This window comes from Lingula anatina, chromosome 7 (assembly GCF_051362555.1).
Source record: "Lingula anatina isolate TDL-2025a chromosome 7, LinAna3.0, whole genome shotgun sequence".
In the NCBI taxonomy this organism is placed as follows: domain Eukaryota; kingdom Metazoa; phylum Brachiopoda; class Lingulata; order Lingulida; family Lingulidae; genus Lingula; species Lingula anatina.
Window position 1 is genome coordinate 22,789,084 of NC_141773.1, and position 18,805 is coordinate 22,807,888.

Below are 18,805 nucleotides of genomic sequence, written 5' to 3' on the forward strand. Positions count from 1 at the left end.
TCTGATTTGAAATGCTTATCAAGTTATTAGCCTTTAGATCCTAAATATCATTTTAAATTAAAAGCCAATTAAATAAATGATTATTTTATTATTGGTTACTGATTATTTTGTGTCAAATCATGCAATGCCGGGATTACTTTTTCAAACTTCTGAGGGCTGAGTGAAGATGGCAAACCATGCTATCTAAGGAAAGAAGCAGGCAAGGGCTGAACCAGAAGATTTCATGGAAACATAATTTCTGTAGATGCAAAGAGCCGTCACACCCTACCCTTTAATGTGAAGGTGAGGAAACTTATCAAAGTAGAAACTGCCTTAGAATATATTGAAATTCTTTTGGACAGTTTTCGTGACTTACTTCAAAGTCTTCACAGAAATCCAAGATCATGTAATAATGTTACTGTGGCTGTCATGAGTAAAGAAGCCTCAACAGCTTTTAATCTTTGAAAAACAAATGGAGTGACGTAATTACTCAGACATGGGGAAAACTTTGGAGACACTGAGAGTCTGAAGGACCTGCACTACAAGAAATCCGCAGGTCCTCCAAATTTTGAACCTATTCATCTATGTTTACGTGTGATTCATTACTATGTATTGTATTTTTACAAAATCCTTGCGACTCCAGAGGACTTGAAATATATACCACCATGTCTGATTCTTACTGAAAATTTCATTTAGGGAAAAAAAACATTGAATACATCTAAGTAGAAGTGAATACTTACACACAGGAATAGCCCCGACTAGAGCACTTGTCTCCTATGTTATGACACGGACTGAGTCACTGCTGGAACTACTGCTGACTGCACATACAGAGAGGGATGGACATTTTACAGACAAAAGTTTACAGTTTATAAAATTTGAAAGAACAGCAAGCCTAAAGGTTTGTTTCGTTTGGTTAAATAGTCTCATTTTCCTTTTAGAAAACCTGAATTTTATGTCAAATGTGTATCAAAAGAAAATCAAATGTTGCTAATATGCTGAAAGAATACAATTTCAATTTTTTTCAAACTGAATTTCAAAACAGTAGGCTTGCCAATTGAATTGACTTTCTACTGCAGAGAAAAAAGTGGTCTTAGACCCCATTTCCAGAGATTAGATCGATCTACTTTAGATCAACCTAACTCCTTGGGGGTTCACACTTAATAGCTGTCAGCCGGGCGGACACGAAAGTTAATTACCCCCTTACAGCTTGTAGTAGGCAGGGCGGACATTTAAGCCGGATTATCTGACAGTAATCTAGTGATGCGATTCAGAGAAAAAAGAATAATGAGAATTAAGATTTTTTGCACAGAATTCAACTCAATACGATTGTAGATCTGAGTGTATGAATTAATGATTGAAAAAAAAAAAAAAAAACAATTGTTGATATCTGAATGAACATTGGAACAACAAAAACAAATACCAGCTGCCATTTGGAAGAACGCCGTTAAAAAAAGAAGAAAATTACACACCAAAAACATTACTGGCATTTGAACATAAACAAATAAAAAGAACACAAATTACTGCAAAATGTTCACTTTATTGAAATATTACAAAAGTACTGAAAATATGAATCTACTAGTACATTACAGCAGAGAAAGCTTTTATCACACACAGGTTTTTCAATATTTAAGCAGTGTCTGTCCAATGTTCACTCAGTTGAATGTTTTTGGTGTGACCTTTGTGACCTTGACCTTTGTAGTGTGACCCTTTTTGACCTGTGATAATGAGGGATCTCTCAGTGAAGCTCTTCTAACCAAGGCACATCAAACTTAATACTCCTCGAAATGGAATAACATTATTTCAACCTTCAGGTGGTTGTAGTACTATACAACAATGAAGAAAATTACTAAATGACGCCCATTTGGAGATTTTCGATATGACAGATCTTCAGACAGACGAGGATTTATTGGCTGGACTAAGTGTCGCTCATGTCTTCACAAACTTCATGACAGAATGCAGAATTTCTATTCCATGCAGCTCACGCAGCCTCTCTAAGTGTCTGAAAAGTAACAGTTCACATGAAAATAAAAATGCCTTTTACATAGCAAACCATACACCTCATGTTTTTATATCATGTGGGTATTGTCTCAAAATAATCAGCCTTATGCTTATCTGCATTACTACATCTACTAAAAAATGTATGAAAAAATTCCCCACTAAATCTCTCATAAACTGTTTACTCTTCTACTAACAACATAACATTATCTAAGGTGCCATGACGTCAAAAGACTACTCAGAATTTTCGTTCCTTACCTTGTATCTCCTTGAGTCAGCTTAGCAATGAGAATGGCACAATTTTCCTGAACCCCTGTCCTCTTGCCGTCCCTCACTATGACCAGGAGGTGCTGAATGATGTTGGTTTTCACCAGTTTTTGGCACACCCTGTGGTTCTCCGCCAGGTGTGCCAGGCACAGGGCCGCATTGCCAACTACGATCTCGTCCTGACTCTTTAGAAGCTCTACTAGAGGACCCAGACCTGGAATACAGGGTGACAAGTAATTTACGTGTAGAAACACAACCTCATACACAGCGTGACTGGTCATTTAAATGTGGAAACACAACCTGATACACAGGGTAGTTGATTATTTAAATGTTGAGCAACAACCTTAAACACAGGTCACTGAAATTTCAGGTGAGGTGCTGCAAGTCTTCTTTATGTTGAAATAATAACAGCACAGAGAGTTCATAAAATGCTTTCCTGGGAAGTGGAAACCTGTAACGCACATGAACCTACACACTCAAAAAGACCTTGCAAGAATGGCACTAAACACCATAACTTGAATGACTATTATTGAGGTCAAATAAAACAGCCAAAGTGGTGTGCTACAGATCAATAATTATGTCTATTTGTCTTTATCATCCCACCTTTATTTTCTACAATACTGTCTCTAGCCTCCTGGCTGACCTTGGTACACGCGGAGATACAGCGGACTGCTGGCTTTGTAAGGGTAGCTTTCTCACTCTGAAAGATCATAAACAAACAAGGTGGAAAATGACTGATATTGGGGACAACTCAGTTAACCTGAAAAAGGGCCTGTGATAAGGTAGAAACATTGTGTTCTCTGTTTCAACGTTAGATCCAGTATTAGAATTAATTTCTTAATCACCTTAAAGAGGATACCTTAAGAACTATGAAAAAAAAAAAAGAAAGAAAGGAGAAAAAGTATCAGGAATTGAAAAAAATAGGAAGTCAAATTTTGGTGTTGAAAAAATTGACTTCTAGACTTAAATATGTCAGACTGCTTTTGTTTATTTCATTAAAAAGCTATTCATTAGAAATGATTCATAACTGCAACTGTTGCCAGCCACCAACTTACCCGTATAATCTGTACCAGTAACTGTGTAATATCACGTGAACACATCTCGCGGGTAGTCTCTGCTGAATGTGGCAGGATGTTTCCTATGACAGACAGCGCCCTCTCCTGGACAGCCTCTTTTTCACATTTAGTGTACAGATCTTGACACGTGATGCACAGATCCAGCTCATACTTGTGTTTCGTAACGGCAGTGTTGTCGTACAAGAGATTAAGTAGCAGTCCCAGAAGAGCAAACAATGTTTCTTCTCCGAGTTTATTGGCATGCTTTTCTGAGTATTCTTTCTGAAATAACAGGGGGAAAACAACTATATTATCTTCTTTAAAAGAATACTAATAATTGTATGTATACCTAAAATAATTACAAATAAAAATACCCAGTAACTTGCAGAAAATATATTTTGCCTTAAAGCTGCTCACAGGAAATTGTAAGGAACATTAAGCAGCTAAATACAGTTCAAATTTCTTAATATCAATTCATTGTTTGGATATATTCTCCTACAACATATATAACAACAGATGTCACTGTACACATTTCAATACTGTACACAAGTTCTCGACCCTGACAGAGGATAAAAAAGAACAGGAAAAAAGACTGAAAAGAAGTTACAGACTGAAGATGAAAAAAGACTGCAGAAAAGTCAATCTATTATCTAGTTAACATACCAACATGTGGCAACATCCCTCCCAACACTGTTCCTTGGCACAGATCTTGTTCCGTATGAAGGCATCACCACACAGGTTGGTCATACTGGACAGGACAGACGGAAGAATGACGGGATTACTGGTGCCTTTCAACTGAAATAAACATCAAAACTGATCAGATTTTTTTCTGAATTTGACAGATTACAAATACAGACACAGTTTGGCAATACACTTGATTGACAAATTGCTGGATGTGGCTTGAAATGAATTAAATGAATTTTGAATAGAAATTTTCCTCCTAAAGCATGAAATGGAAAAGTGATTAAAACCGTAATCATAGAAATCTATTTGCATGGTTTGCTCATACAAATACAGACACAAAAAGCTGACTCATTTTTTTTTCCTTTTGTTCATGTTATGTTTGGTATGAGTCTTTCAGCATAAAACCTCTGTAAGATGGTACATACCAGAAACTTTTCTAAGGTTGGCAGGACCATTTCTTCAAAACCTGGCCTCAGCTGAGCTTTGAATCTGAAACAAAAAAAGACCCTTGGTCAGGAATCATTTTTGATGGATAATATTATAATATTCTTGTGTGACAAAAAGCTGCCCATTTACTAACTTTTTCCAGTTTGTATTTCTAAACAACCTCAAAATCAAAAAATTTGATAAAAATACATGGAGTGCAAAATCTAAGTGTCATGATTAAATAATTTCCAAAGTCAAATCTTTATAAGGTTTTATCCCAAACTTTTAATGCATCAACATGCATAAAATTTAAATTGTTCTTTATTAATAATAAGTAACAGCAACAGAGGATTTGATTCAGTCCTTGTGAAATCCACTGAAAATAGATCATCCTCAAAAATCTATAACAAAGATATGATAAGGCCCCACTGAATAAAAGCCCCCATTTACCAAAGAAATACCCTTTATAAAACAAATTATAAATTAGAAACAAGTGTGTACACCTACTTTCCTTCCAAAGCCAGATTATTGAGGACAGCAGCGGCATTGGAAGAAATAGCACCACTCTTCTTCATGTGGCGGAACAGGCAAGACACCAGTCTGGAAAACAAAATAAATTCTAACAAATACTAAAGATTAATCTGTTAAAATCCATGATAACTGATTATATCACTAAATTATTTTCTACCAGTGTTTCCCATATATATAGTGAAACACACAGTGGCACAGCGAATAGAAATGCCCTAAACACTGTCTTTAGCAAGGTAAAGCTTGTCTAACAAGTACAAAGAACAATTACTGAAGAAAAAACTTTACCTGGACATCTCCATGGTGACCAGTATCTTCTGTCTCCCCACACCATACTGTGACAGAGTGAACAGAAATGTCATAAAGGAGGCCTTCAGGGATGCCAGCCCTTTCTTTTTGGCCGAGAGAAAACCAAGAACATGTAGAGGAAAGTCTGGCACTTCCATCACCTGTTTCTGGTTTTCCTCTGAAAGACAAATTAAATATATGTTTGCATCATAAATCAAGGTAAATGTTAGATTCTGGCTGATGTAAGGCAGATCCATATTAGGGTAATATTTACTAACAGCCACTTGAGAAGAGCAGAGAAAGAGAGAGCAGCCAAGAAATTTTCACGCAGTATTATGCCTTTATATTGGTATTTCCATATTATTGATACATGTATGTACCTCCTTTCAATAGATTTACCATTAATATCAGTGCAGTTACCCTTGTGGCTGCATTCTATAACATCAAAACAGGAAAACTGCAACATCTGTCCACGTTTATATTTAGCAAAGTGGTAAAAATGTATTAACATTGCCTCTGAAGTGAATGTATGTAAATTAACATTACCATTATCAATATATGCACACTGTATTAACATTACCATTGTCGATACAAGCAGCAGTATACATATCAGCAGCAGCACAGCACAATTCCACCTCATCTGGCTTCAATACATCAGCAGTGGAAGAAATACACCTAAAACAGATAGACAGCCATTAGCTAACTCTACCCTAGCAAGTGTTAGCCAAATGTTAAACTTATCCTGATTAACTTCAACTAGCTAACTCTACCTAGCAAGTGTTAGCCAAATGTTAAACTTATCCTGATTAACTTCAACCAGCTAACTCTACCCTAGCAAGTGTTAGTCAAGTGTTAAACTTATCCTCACCAACTTTAGCTTGCTTCATCAAGACAAATCACTAATAATGGGCCTATCTACATAAAAATAGACTGCTAAATGACAAACATACCTGGAGAGCACATGGTGATTTTTAAGAAGATCCAGTCCCCCATTAAGTCTAAAAACTGTCCTCTCATTGGCTGCAGTTGAAATAATTAAAGGTCATCAGCAACAAACAAAACATCCAATAAAACAGCAATAACATAGTGATGAAAGTATTTTTCATTGCATTTAGACTATATAAAAAAATTGATCAAAATGAATACTGAAAAGTTTCATCCATGCTGTGCAAATCTCTAAGCAGAATATTAAGTAGTTGAAAAGAAAGACAAAAGTGCCCTTACTGTTCACCAGGAAGTTGACAGCCACCCTCATCCCTCCACAGTAGAACACCGTAGGCTGGTCTGTCCTCTGTAGTTTCTGTATCACCTCGTGGATTGTCTTGGTTTCTTCATCTCCAGACTCAAACACGGATAGGGCCGTCGCCTCCTCCTCTTCTGACCTCCGCGCTAGCTCCACTTCTGCTATGTAGTCTGAGAAAAGAAGAAAGTACAGACAAACTGAGGGGATGTGCATGACTCAATACAAACAATGCTATCTTCTGCGATGTAATCTAATGAGAAAGAAATAAAATTTGTGACAAGGTTGAAAATAATAAAAAACACTCATGCAAAGACAAATATTCACATTTATCATTGTTTAATTTAATTTATCGTCATCATTGGGCCTTAAGTGCAATGCCTTCAACCATTCAAAAAAACAAAACCCATAATAATAATAAAAAAGTTCGTAACTCACCATTTATGACTTTCTCCTTTGTTGGGTCTATTTTTCTGGCTTTCTCATAACTTTCCACAGCAGCGTCATAATTCTTTAGTCCCAGGTAAGCTTTTCCTTGGTGTATGTAAGCTTTGAGGCAATTTTCAAATACCTGAAAACATAAACTACCAGTCCATTAAAGTTCTCCAGATAAACTACCCGTCCATGAAATCATCATTTTAAACCTCTGTAATCAAAGCCTATGAAAAAACTTTAAATAAAGCAAAGTTATAATATCCAGATTTCAACACACCATAACAAATTGGCATATTATAAGCATGGTTTTCAATACATAATATTCAACTCAGATGTGCTGAAAACTCTATTAAAAAAAAGACAGACAATCAGACAGGCAGTTATTAAATTTAAGACTGAAGAGCTTTTGCCAGATGGACAGTAAATTCAAAAAGCTTTCAGTTGTCTCTAAATTTTTGCCATTCTCTTGGACCAATTGAACACAATTTTCTACCAGTCACTTAAAATTTTATCAGCCATGACTAAGAGGCCTGACAGTTTCAGCATGTCTGTCAACTATGAAATCCTTCTGCCTGTCTCCTTACCCTAATGGCCCAGTCACAGTCTTTCAAGGCCTCTTCATACCTCCCCAGTTTGTTGTAGGCCTGAGCTCTGTTGGTGTACAGTGCTGTGTTGTCCCTGACTTTTTCTATTGCCTAGAACAAGTAAAACACATTTCAATAAAATATCTGATAAAACCTTTTAAAATAAGTATAAGAGAAAATAAACAAAGGCCTTGTCAATCATCACTGACCTGAAAGAAGTCAAATTGCTATTGAATAATATTTTAATTTTTCTATGAAGAAGCCTGCATTAGTCATATATAAGCAGCAATATGGCACATAATCATGCATGGCAATTAGTATTGTTACAGTACAAAAATTATTTAGGATATGGAGTAAAAAAGAAACAAATAATAAACAGGGCATCGTCCCACCTGAGTATACAACTGTGCTGCCTTTTCATAGTTTCCCTGCCTAAACTCCACATTGCCCTTTTCCTTTATTTCATTTGCTTCTTTCATGTTCTTTTGTCTCCTCCGTCCTCTTTCTTCTGCATCTTTCTCCAGGGCTGACATGAAAGCCTCTGTAAATACCATCAGTATCAATATTTATAAATATGTTAACATGTCTATGAATGATTTTTTTTCCCTCAAAGGGCATAGAAGGCTGCTAGTTTATGGCCCCATTCTGAATAGAGGACTAACTAGTCCGAGGGTCAAATACGACAACCCACTAAAAAGCTTGTTGTCTAATCTGCTAATAGACACTGAATAGATATCCCGTGGGGAAAGCATTTAAGTCGGCCATATTTGACCCGCAGACTTGTAAGTCCCCTATTCTGAATGGGGCCTTTGATCAAAGTTAACAGAAAGAAAAGTTTAAGGTCAATGGTGAGAGTGTCTACTAGAGCCGAGATTCAATAGTGCTGATCAGTTAAAAGGTGTCACATGTCATCCTGTCCCCTACTATTATTACGTACCTTGTGACATCCCATCTTGGACAACAGGAGGAGAGTCATCAAAAGCTGCCTGGTTGATTACTGATCTGTTCACTCCTGTAGGACAAAACATAACAATATTTTATACATGTTATATACCTCGACTGACAACAGTTATTAGACAGAGAAGGAGTTCCAATGTATGATGATATAGAAAGCTAAATGGCTTTAGACGAAGAATGTTTTTATAATGTTATGAAAAAATATTTCCTTACAGATTCTATATGAATTTTAAGTTTATAAGTGAAAATCTTTAGTGTAAAACTACCTGTTCTGTCTGGGGCAGGATGCTTTTTCTTCTTTTCATCTTTGGCTGTCTCCTTGATTTTAGAAAGTTCAGCTAGCAGCTGATCTGCTTTCTGTTGTGCTGCTCCACGCTCATCATCGTCGCCTGCACTCAGGCCTTTAATTACTGCCTCTGGAAGTCAAATTAAACAAGACGATTAGTAGGGAAAGGTGGTAAATCCTGAGAGAATCAATCTTCATTCTAATTTCTTATTATTTTAATAACCATACACTTTATTAATTAAGAAGTCTTTTACAAAGCTGACAATATTACAAACTGTTTTAGTTCATTTCACAATTGTCATAATTTTTTTAGTATCTGCACAATATTAAATTTAATCACTAATTTTTCAGCACATTGCATTTTATTTTTTCCTAATAATTATGTTAAAATGAGTAATAAATGGATCTTGACAAGAGTTATTATAGACAGGAGTAGGACTAGTTGTTGGTCCATAGATTTCACACCTTGAACAAGAACCCTGATGACGAGTTAACAACTGTCAAAAACATAAGACCCAGGTGTGGTGGATCGACTACATTTACTGTTCATAAGTCTAAGTCCTAATTGGCCGTGAAGGTAACAAATTAAAATCCGTTAGTGACGGTAATCCAATCATATAAGTAGCGCGTTTTCACCCCCGCTGATTTTTCTTATAATGACGCTAAAATTAATGAATCTTGAACTGAAATCCAATGCCTTGGCTTGGTTAGATTTCCTGAACTTCGGATCACACTGCCTAAAAAGGAGCTAAAAAAGACATAAAGAAAATAGCACACAAGGACCATCGGTAACATAGTTTTATCTACCAAGCACAAAACTGATAAAATTTACCTATACTATCAACTTTGCTCAGGAAAGATTCGAGATCCTTCGGATCCCCCATGTCGTAAACTGACCGCTCGTGTTTTCATCGACAACGACCTTCACCTTGACACAGTAACGCAACGTACAAATCTTAAAATTGAGAAAAATAGAGAAAAACTGTGTCAATTACTGATATTTTTTAGACAATGTTAAGGAGATTTAAAAATATGCACCAGCAAATTAATCAATTCTTCATAATGATTAGAGAAAAGTTCACTAAGCTTTCAAGTCCTGCCACCTATCGACGATATATAACTAAACATACGGGCATCTAAATTCTTAACAACATGAAAACAATATTGTGCGGTTCGTGCAGTTGAAGGTAAGATTTTGGTGAAATATTCAAATCAGAGAGTACTCTTTACGAACACTAAATAGCACAACATATAAATTATTCACAAGGTGCGAAAGAGAAGATAAGAGGCTTGTGAACTTTACGTATTTTTCTCAAATCATCATTTGAAATTTGACGACTTCTTCTGATTCATTCAGTCACTGACTTGACATGACGTTTTATTAACAAAATTTATTTAGTATTTGAAACATTTCTTTAAAAAACGTGTCAGTACATGTCTTTTTTGGAATTTCTTATGGAACTTGAAATGATTTAAAGCTAGGTCATGACAGGTTGTGTAGAATATTTTATGCTGGTGTTTTTACCAGCTACTAAGCTTGGTTATACACTTTAGTGCCTCCGTACGTTTCATTGCTATGAAAACTAGTAAAACATTGTTAGAATACCTCAGTACAGACGATTAAAGCCTTACAGTTATTTACCTTAAATTATCCATTCAGATATGATTTCAATTACAGTAATTGATAAAGCATTTTTATCAACTATACATACTGGTATTGTACTTTAAGCCTATTATGTGAATTTAATAAAATAATTTATTTTATTAAAATAATGAACAAATTTTTCAGCGCAGTTATAAGTTTTTCAAAGTCAGACAGAGTTTAAACCATGAGTGACGACCGTAGACGAGGAGAGGATGCTGACGGGGACGGGGGCCCTGGTGCCCTCTATATGCCATATGTACAGATGGAGGACCTCCTAGACAAACTGAAACTCATGGACTATGAGAAGGAGTTTTGCAAAGAGTTTGGGTTCAAACCATTCTCAAGGTGTTTTGTGTGATTTAGGCTATTGATATCAATTAGAGATAGTAATAGTTTAGTTATCGTGAGATTATATATTGCAAACACATTTGTTAGACTACTAGTAAAGATCAAGGTACATGTAGCTATGTGCATTTAATAATTCTGTAAAATTATTTGCAGCATTTAGGCTGTTTTGATCTTAACTGAAAACTGACTATTGTTACGTATGTTGATTCAGCGTTAGGTTCTGACTAAATTCCTGATATGGCCTTTTGATTTTCACATTAATGGTAATATTTTTTATACCTGTAAATGATATTGCTGACAACAGTATTCCTGGCTGTAGTAATATGATATCCAATGTTTTCAGACACTACTTTGCTCTCCCCACCAACCCTGGTGAGCAGTTCTTTGCATTTACCTCATTAGCAGCGTGGCTGTTCCGTAAGACAGGAACGCAGTTTGATCAGCCACAGGAATACGATGACCCAAATGCCACAATATCCAGTATACTTGATGCCTTAAGGAGCTTTGTAAGTGAACTTGTTGTTTCAGATTCATTGTGAACTTTATGTTATTTTGATTCGATCTTAATGTAATAAACAGCTGCCAACTTCTATTCAATTTTAGCATATTTTGGCTATTTCTTTTGTTGTTTAATTGTATTATTAATTTCACATTCAAGAAAAGATCAGAGCATTTTGACTAAATTGCAATAAGTTGATTACTCTGATATACAAGACGTATAAAATGATGAAATGTTGTGCAATGATATTTTATCATTGTCACAGGACCACTCTGTGAAAAACATCTGGGTAATTTTACTTCTGGTTCTGAATAGAGTTAATAACCCTGATATGCTAGGTATTAGATTAAATTAATAATTAAATTTTTTGAAAATAAAAATGATTAAATAACTAAAAAAATTGCACCACTGTTTCAGGGTCACTCAGTGGACTTCCCTCCGTCCAAGTTAAAGCAGGGCTGTGGAGAGCAGTGTATCTATGTCCTGGCACGAGCCTCAGATGAAGCCTTGAAGAAAACAGGATTCAGCTGGAAAAAGTAAGGCTTAAGAATACGAAAAACCATATGGTTTGCTGGCACTGTTAATTAATATAATGATAAAAATTTGTCATCAAATTCAGCTCATTACATCCTCTATAAATGCTTGGAACTGAAGACAGCAGTCTCAAACTATTTGTTAGGCCTATCTCGTTAATTGCAACTTTTGAAAAAAGTATAAAAAAATATGGTAAAAAATCATCTACTAAATAAAGTTTGAAGCAAACATTACAATTATCAAAAGAAAAATGGTCACAGTGATCATTTTACTACTACCAGTGTAACTACTACTACCACTACAGTACTACTGCTGGTGCTGCTATAAGCCCCATAGTTTGTATAAACTTTCTTCATTTCAAATCTCCCTGTTGAAAAAAAAAACTTATACCACAATGGTATTTTCTGTCTCACGGTCGCTTAGCAGAAAACCTATGTAGTGATGACAGATCAAATCAAAACAGTGATGTTTAACTGTAGACAAGCTACAAAAAGTAAGTGATTTAATGTATTGCTATCTCCAGACCTATTTACCCAGAAGAAGAGCAAGAGGAGGATAATGTCGTGGAGGATGAATCTGAATTAAATCTTCAGAAAGTGGAGGATGAAATGATGGCGGTAAGGGAGACCTTTTTTTTTCTGACAATCAAATAATGAACATTATGGTTTGCCAGTGATCTAAAAAGATTACTTAATGGATGGGAAAGAGGCTTTCTTAATTTTTCCATTTACAAACTTTATATGGTATGATCACAGATGATCTTGTTTGTTTAAAAATTAACATTGACCTCTTTACAATAGTTCATAGTTTTATCCAGACTCTACTCCTGTGTTATTATAAAATTATCTTATATAATGCCTAGATTTAACACAGAGTCCAATGAACATTTCAAAATCTATTTATATGTATGTGCCCCTTTTGTTTCACAATTGTATTTTCACATTCAGGATGACACTGAAGAAGAATTTGAAGAAGAAGAACATTTACTGGACTTGGGAGGCATGGGGATGTCTAAGGTTGGTTTAATAGGCTCAGTTAACTGACATTTTATGTAACATAATTTGCTTTGATTTTTTTTTTTTTTTTTTTTTTTTTTATTGAAAAATTTCAGTATAAGAAATTACATATACCCAAGTATGGTAAATGTACACTGCACACTCACTCTCTCTCTCACACACACTCTCTCTCTCACACACACGAATATAAGTTTATAATCTCATGAACAATAGGTGTAATAATAATAATAATAATAATAATAATAATAATAATAATAATAAAGATCGATACCACAATGTATTCATCCATAACTACAACATATTATTAAACAAGCAAAAAGTGCAAAATATTAGTTTGCTGAAGCTAATTAAATTCAAACATGTCTGACCAATTTTCCCATTTTTTTTCAAAGTTTGTTAAATTTAGCTTTTTTAATGCATTGAATTAAAAAGGAAAGGATCAGTTTATAATAGAAAAATTCAATTTGCTTTGATTTTTAATAAATCTTTCCATTCACTCTTATAATTTTATTGATAAAAGGTAGTTCTGGTATCTTTCTTTTATTTTAAGTTATTGACTTCTGAATTGACTGAAAATAACTGCAGGTAGCAAAACTTGAATCTAACATCTAATCACAATAAATAGGCAATTCAGCACAAACAGTATTTTATCTCAGAGTGAATAAAATCAACAACTGAAAAATTGTCAATATATGTTATGTTTCTCTTCTATTTGAGTTTCTAATCAGGAATACCATGCTGATATAGACTACTTGTCTCTGACATTATTGAAGAAGAAAAGAGTACCTTTATCTTATGTCAAACCTAGTAGATACCATATCATAGTTTGAATAATTTGCCAGACGAGAGTGAAAAAAAAAAGAGAATAAGATAAATGTTTAAAAATGGATTAATGTTCTCTGCCAGGATTCTGGAGAAGGAGGGAAACCGGAGGAAATCATGGAGTCCAACACTGACGCCCACGAGTGGAAGTTAGAGGTAGAGAGAGTCCAGCCTCAGCTTAAGGTCACAATAAGGACTGACAATAAGGTAACGCCATAGATTACATGGTTAAGCTTTGTGAATTTTTTAAATTTCTACCTGAGTATATGAATTTAAATCAGTCTAAGGTAACACCATGACTGAAATGGTAAAGATGGCTACATTGTTATGTATATTTGGTACATCTTTTTATAATCTGAAACTTTGTAAAGTCCATTATAATTAAGTTTTAATTGTGAATTTTTGTGTTTAATTGCAAATATGAGAAGTTTAAAACTTACTTTATATCAATGGATTTTAAAGGCAGGTGAAAGAGTTTGGTCAATGTTTTGGCTTTGGTTAAAAGAATATTTTGTATAACCTTGTAGTTAAAGATCTTAAAGAGTCAAATGGCTAAATGTTTATACGCCAACTTTCACCTCAGGACTGGAGGGTCCACGTGGAACAAATGCACACCCACAAAGACGGCATCGAGACATCACTCACAGAGACAAAGACACACTTAGACAAGCTCCACGACGAGATCACGCGGACCCTGGAGAAGATTGGCAGCAGGGAGAAGTACATTAACAACCAGCTAGAGCACCTGTTGAATGAGTTCAGGTCCATGCAGGACCAGGCTGCTGAGACCAAGGAGAGGTACAGACAAGGAAGTGGTGGGGTCACTGAGAGGACGAGGGTGTTAGCAGAGGTAAGTACGCACATGCACATTCATGCATGCATGCACACACATGCACACACACATGTGCGCACCACACACACACACACACACACACACACACACACACACACACACAAGGAAGTGGTGGAGTCACCAAGAGGACCAAGGTGTGAGCAGAAGTAAGCACCAATCATGCATGAACATGCACACATGCACATGCACACACACACACACACACACACACACACACACATGCACACACACACACATAAGCTGTTAACAGAGGACTAGTATAAGGGTATTAGCAGAAGTAACTAAGTACCTACACTGTACATATGGACACACACACACACACACACACACACAGAGAGAGAAAGAGGAAGAGAGATTGTCAAACACACAAACACAGTTATACATTTACACATACTGATACCATGTAGTTTTAACAGGTTCACTTTTACACAAAAGTTTGCTCCATGGAAATAATATAATGTAATATTAATATTACAAGTTTCTGTTGAGGGAAGCAGTAGGATTTCTGTTAACATGCAGGTAACATTACCACTTAGGTATATTGCCCCAGGTTATAGTTTTATATACATCACACTTAATAGCATTCAGGGAAAAATACCATTTTTAACAAATCGTGTATAAGGGTTTGAGCCTAGGTTTACATGCAGGCACATTGTGTCATGTTAACAGTTAAAGGTACTGATCTAGGTCACAGTCTCATATGTTCACAGTCACCGTCCTGACAGTTTACTCTGTAGAAATCATATGGTATATTACACATAACAGGGTTGCCAACCTGTAGATCTGCTGTTACCATATTATTAAATAAAATATAGAAATCAGTACCAGCATTATATAAAATATTAAGACCTGCCATATACTTTGTTATTTATGATACAATGATACCTGGAAGTATTGAAATTGATACAGAAATATAATAAACAGCAGTGGTGTGTAAACTTGACAATTTATACCTGTATATGTAAAAAAAATACACCAAAACATTTCTCTATAACTGCTTGACTACCATAATAAGCAAGTCAGAATACGGTAATTTTTACTTTAATGAACCCTTAAGGCACTATTTGTTTTTTTAAATACATTTTTGGCTATTGAAATTATATGGTTTAATTATTATAGAAAATGTTAAATTTTGGTAACTAGGTAACAGAGGAGTTGGAGAGAGTGAAGATGGAGATGGAGGAGAAAGGCAGCAGTATGACAGACGGAGGTGGGTGTCCTTGCTTCACTGGACATTGGGAACATTCAGAACTAGTTGATCCATGGACTAACAGATCTAACTAACACTTGAAAGCTTGCTGCATAATCCCCTAATAGACACTGACAAAATTTTCTGTAGGGATTACACAGTAAGCTTTCAAGTAGGTCAGCCATATTTGACCAAGGGATCTGGTAGTCTGCAGTTCAGCTTTGGTTGTGAAAGCTCCCTTTGTCTCTCCCTTTATGCAGTTCACTGTATCAGTTTGGGGTGTTAACATACCTGCCTTAAAGCAGTTCAAATGCCTCTCTTAATGCATTTTTAAAGTGGCCTGTCCAATAGTGGATAATTAAGTGGTTGTATTAATCAATCTTTTCCCCTTATCTTTAGATTTCCTCTTTTGTAATTTTTCATCCCGATAAGTATCTGAGGTCTACCAGCCTAGGTGACTGCTTATCTGAGAGCTCAAGACACGGGTTGCTTACACTTAAATCTTTAGGTTATTAACATGCTGCCATCTCTCTTCCATTCCAGCCCCCCTGGTCAATATAAAGAAGGCAATAGCCAAGATCAAACAGGACATGAACCAGATGGACATTAGGACTGGTGTTGTAGAGCACATACTACTACAGGCTAGGCTTAAAGACAAGAATGATGGCGGAACAGGACTGGATAATGAGGCTGATAGTGACTTTGAGTACAAGGCATATTGAAGACATAAAGTTATTTGGTACATATTTAGGAAGTGTGGACATTTTGTCCTTTCAAAAGGAAAGGAAAGGGAAAAATGAAAAAAAAAAGTGGAATTGGCCTTGTGAACCTGAGAAACTACACGTCAATTGAAAAACTGAAAATAAATGGCTTTGAAGATATTCTGAATCAGAAGAATACAATTTTTTTTAGTTCATTGAGAGATACCTTATTTGTAATATATATATATATATATATATATATATATATATATATATATATATATTTATGATCTCTAAGGATTTTTTCTTTTTGAGAAAGAGACTGGCGTGGGCTAATCTAAGTAGAGAACAAGAAACCAGAGAACGTTGATGTACAACAATTATAGCAGTGTTATCAAGCTATCTAATGAGTAACACAATAACATCAACTTCAAATACTCGGGGTCTCATCGAATGTCCGTATCTCATAACCTTCCTTATTGTTTGTGGTATTTGAACTCTGAACAACTTCCTTCTTTGGTGAGTCATCTGTTTTTGTGTAATGTGAAAATTTCCTTTCTTTATCATTAACTTCTGTCAGTTACATTTTCAATGCATTACTCAGTTTATTTATATTATAAAAAGCTCTTGAAGGCTAGAGTTCCCAGGCAAAATACAACGAAGGTGCTGCCCCTATCAGCTAGGAAGTGCAGGGATGCAAAATGCAAGGGAGTAGTGTTACTATACTATAACCTGGACTCACTCCACATTTAGCGGTATATTTTTGCAATATAACTATTGGTACATTTTGAGAGGTCGTAATGAAGTTGCGTTACAGGAGGTTTACTCCCTTTCTTAAGTTCTCCGCTAGTTTTATTTAGGTAACTCTTACGTAATAGATGAATAGATATTTATTTTTACTGTTTGCTAGCAGAAGGCAATTGATAATATTTTAGCAAAAGCATGCGACACAGTTAATTAAAAAACAAACAAACAAACAAAACAGTCGATCAAGTGAACAGTCATTTACTTTGCTTTTCTGCCTCCGATGAAATAGTCTGGCTGTTTTGATAAAAACCAACAAGTTGACATTCTCTTGAAGTATCGCTAAAGTATATCGCTGTTTGTGGAATGGGTCTACACCCCCCCGGTGAACCGCAACTTAAACTTCAATGTGGAAAAGCTAGTGAGTCACGCCTGTCTCTTGTTAAACTCTGTTCTCTGGCAGACCAAAGGTGTAGACAGTCAATGCCCTTTTTTAGACTTAGAAGCCAATGTTTATGTATTTATAAAAATAAGTTAAAACGTCATTCATTTCTTTCTCTGAGACGATGCCTATGGCATCTTTACTTTTGACAAACTAGGATAACATAGCCAAATATGTCATGATATTCGGGTACAAATAGGCGTTAACCGCTCTTTGACCCCATTCCCACAGATTTTAGATCGATCTAGCCCTGTGGGGAGTCTCACTAGATTACTGTCAGCTTAGCCGGCTTAAATATCTGTCGCCTGCCTGCTAAAAGCTGTAAGGGAGTATTTAACTACCGTGCGCGCTCGGCTGACAGCAATTTAGCGTGAACCCCCAGGGAGTTAGGTCGATCTAGATGGATCGATCTAAACCTATGGGAATGTAGTCTTTCACAAAGACTCACTAGTGGGTGATTCATATGATGTGATTGCCAATGATTTGTGATATTTTTAAAAAGGATGTGTCACCTTTCTCCCCAAGATACGATAATAAATGTCTAGACTCCTTTGTGGTTTAACGATGAAGAAATAATTAAATCTGCTTCGAGACACGTCTCTGTTGACATTCCATTAAATGTCTCATATCCTTTTCCCGTCCTCACTGTTGGTGTAATTTGTTTTTATAAAAGAAGCATTAGATCTGTGCTTGGAAATAAAGATATCTTATTAATGTATAATTGAATGTGTCTTTTATACACCGTGCTTCTTCGCGTATATTATAAGGATATGAAAAATTTCCTCCATTTTCTATCCAGCTGTTTTCCCAATGTGAGGCCACGGTAACAAAGAAATTGCCACCCACCCATTTACTCCTGGGAGCCAGTTTTCAAGATTTAGAAATTAAAAAGAATTTGTTTATATTCGATATGTCATATATAGGATCAATTAAAACATGCGATGTGCTTAATATTAATGCGAGGCTTTTTACAATTGTGACCTGCTCAAAATACAGTATGCTCCTAATACTGGGGTCGTATTTTTTTTAGTTCACTTGGTTTGCGTTGCATGTACGTCCCGTTTTCTTTGATAGGATCCAGAAAGTCGACTACAAATATATTAGAGGCAGGCCTAGCCTTGTGAGCCTTACGTAAACCGCAACAAACAGTTAAGTAGACGGTTTGGGCTAAAAACAGGGTTTTTCAACGTGCGTGGACCACTGTTATGATGCTCTGAGTGGGATCCACAGTTAAAAGCATCGATCCGAAGGCTGATCAAATAAATTGCCACCCTTTGACTGATCATTT

General features: G+C 35.7%; 2 protein-coding genes across 3 annotated transcripts; one reads left to right on the forward strand and one right to left on the reverse strand.

Moving 5' to 3' along the window:
* Window positions 1-1,496: 1,496 nt before the first annotated feature.
* On the reverse strand, window positions 1,497-9,699 carry LOC106157634 (tetratricopeptide repeat protein 12). Its single transcript, XM_013533351.3, has 17 exons — window positions 9,557-9,699; window positions 8,705-8,854; window positions 8,419-8,493; window positions 7,874-8,022; window positions 7,482-7,592; window positions 6,901-7,033; window positions 6,447-6,635; window positions 6,173-6,242; window positions 5,803-5,897; window positions 5,223-5,400; window positions 4,914-5,006; window positions 4,406-4,469; window positions 3,960-4,091; window positions 3,297-3,578; window positions 2,845-2,941; window positions 2,233-2,455; window positions 1,497-1,978 (listed from the first exon to the last, which is right to left on the reverse strand). The coding sequence occupies exons 1-17, from the start codon at window positions 9,606-9,608 to the stop codon at window positions 1,906-1,908; spliced, it is 2,166 nt and encodes a 721-aa protein (XP_013388805.2). The 5' UTR covers window positions 9,609-9,699; the 3' UTR covers window positions 1,497-1,905.
* A 110-nt stretch (window positions 9,700-9,809) lies between these two features.
* LOC106158115 (intraflagellar transport protein 57 homolog) lies at window positions 9,810-18,238 on the forward strand. 2 transcript variants are annotated; one of them, XM_013533991.2, is made up of 10 exons: window positions 9,810-9,911; window positions 10,514-10,714; window positions 11,061-11,223; window positions 11,634-11,752; window positions 12,274-12,367; window positions 12,698-12,766; window positions 13,673-13,795; window positions 14,172-14,438; window positions 15,585-15,651; window positions 16,174-18,238. In XM_013533991.2, the coding sequence occupies exons 2-10, from the start codon at window positions 10,554-10,556 to the stop codon at window positions 16,350-16,352; spliced, it is 1,242 nt and encodes a 413-aa protein (XP_013389445.2). In that variant the 5' UTR covers window positions 9,810-9,911; window positions 10,514-10,553; the 3' UTR covers window positions 16,353-18,238. The 2 variants fall into 2 exon arrangements, with proteins under 2 accessions (XP_013389445.2, XP_013389454.2); XM_013534000.2 differs by having other exon boundaries at window positions 9,820-9,911; window positions 10,519-10,714.
* The last annotated feature ends 567 nt before the right edge of the window (window positions 18,239-18,805 follow it).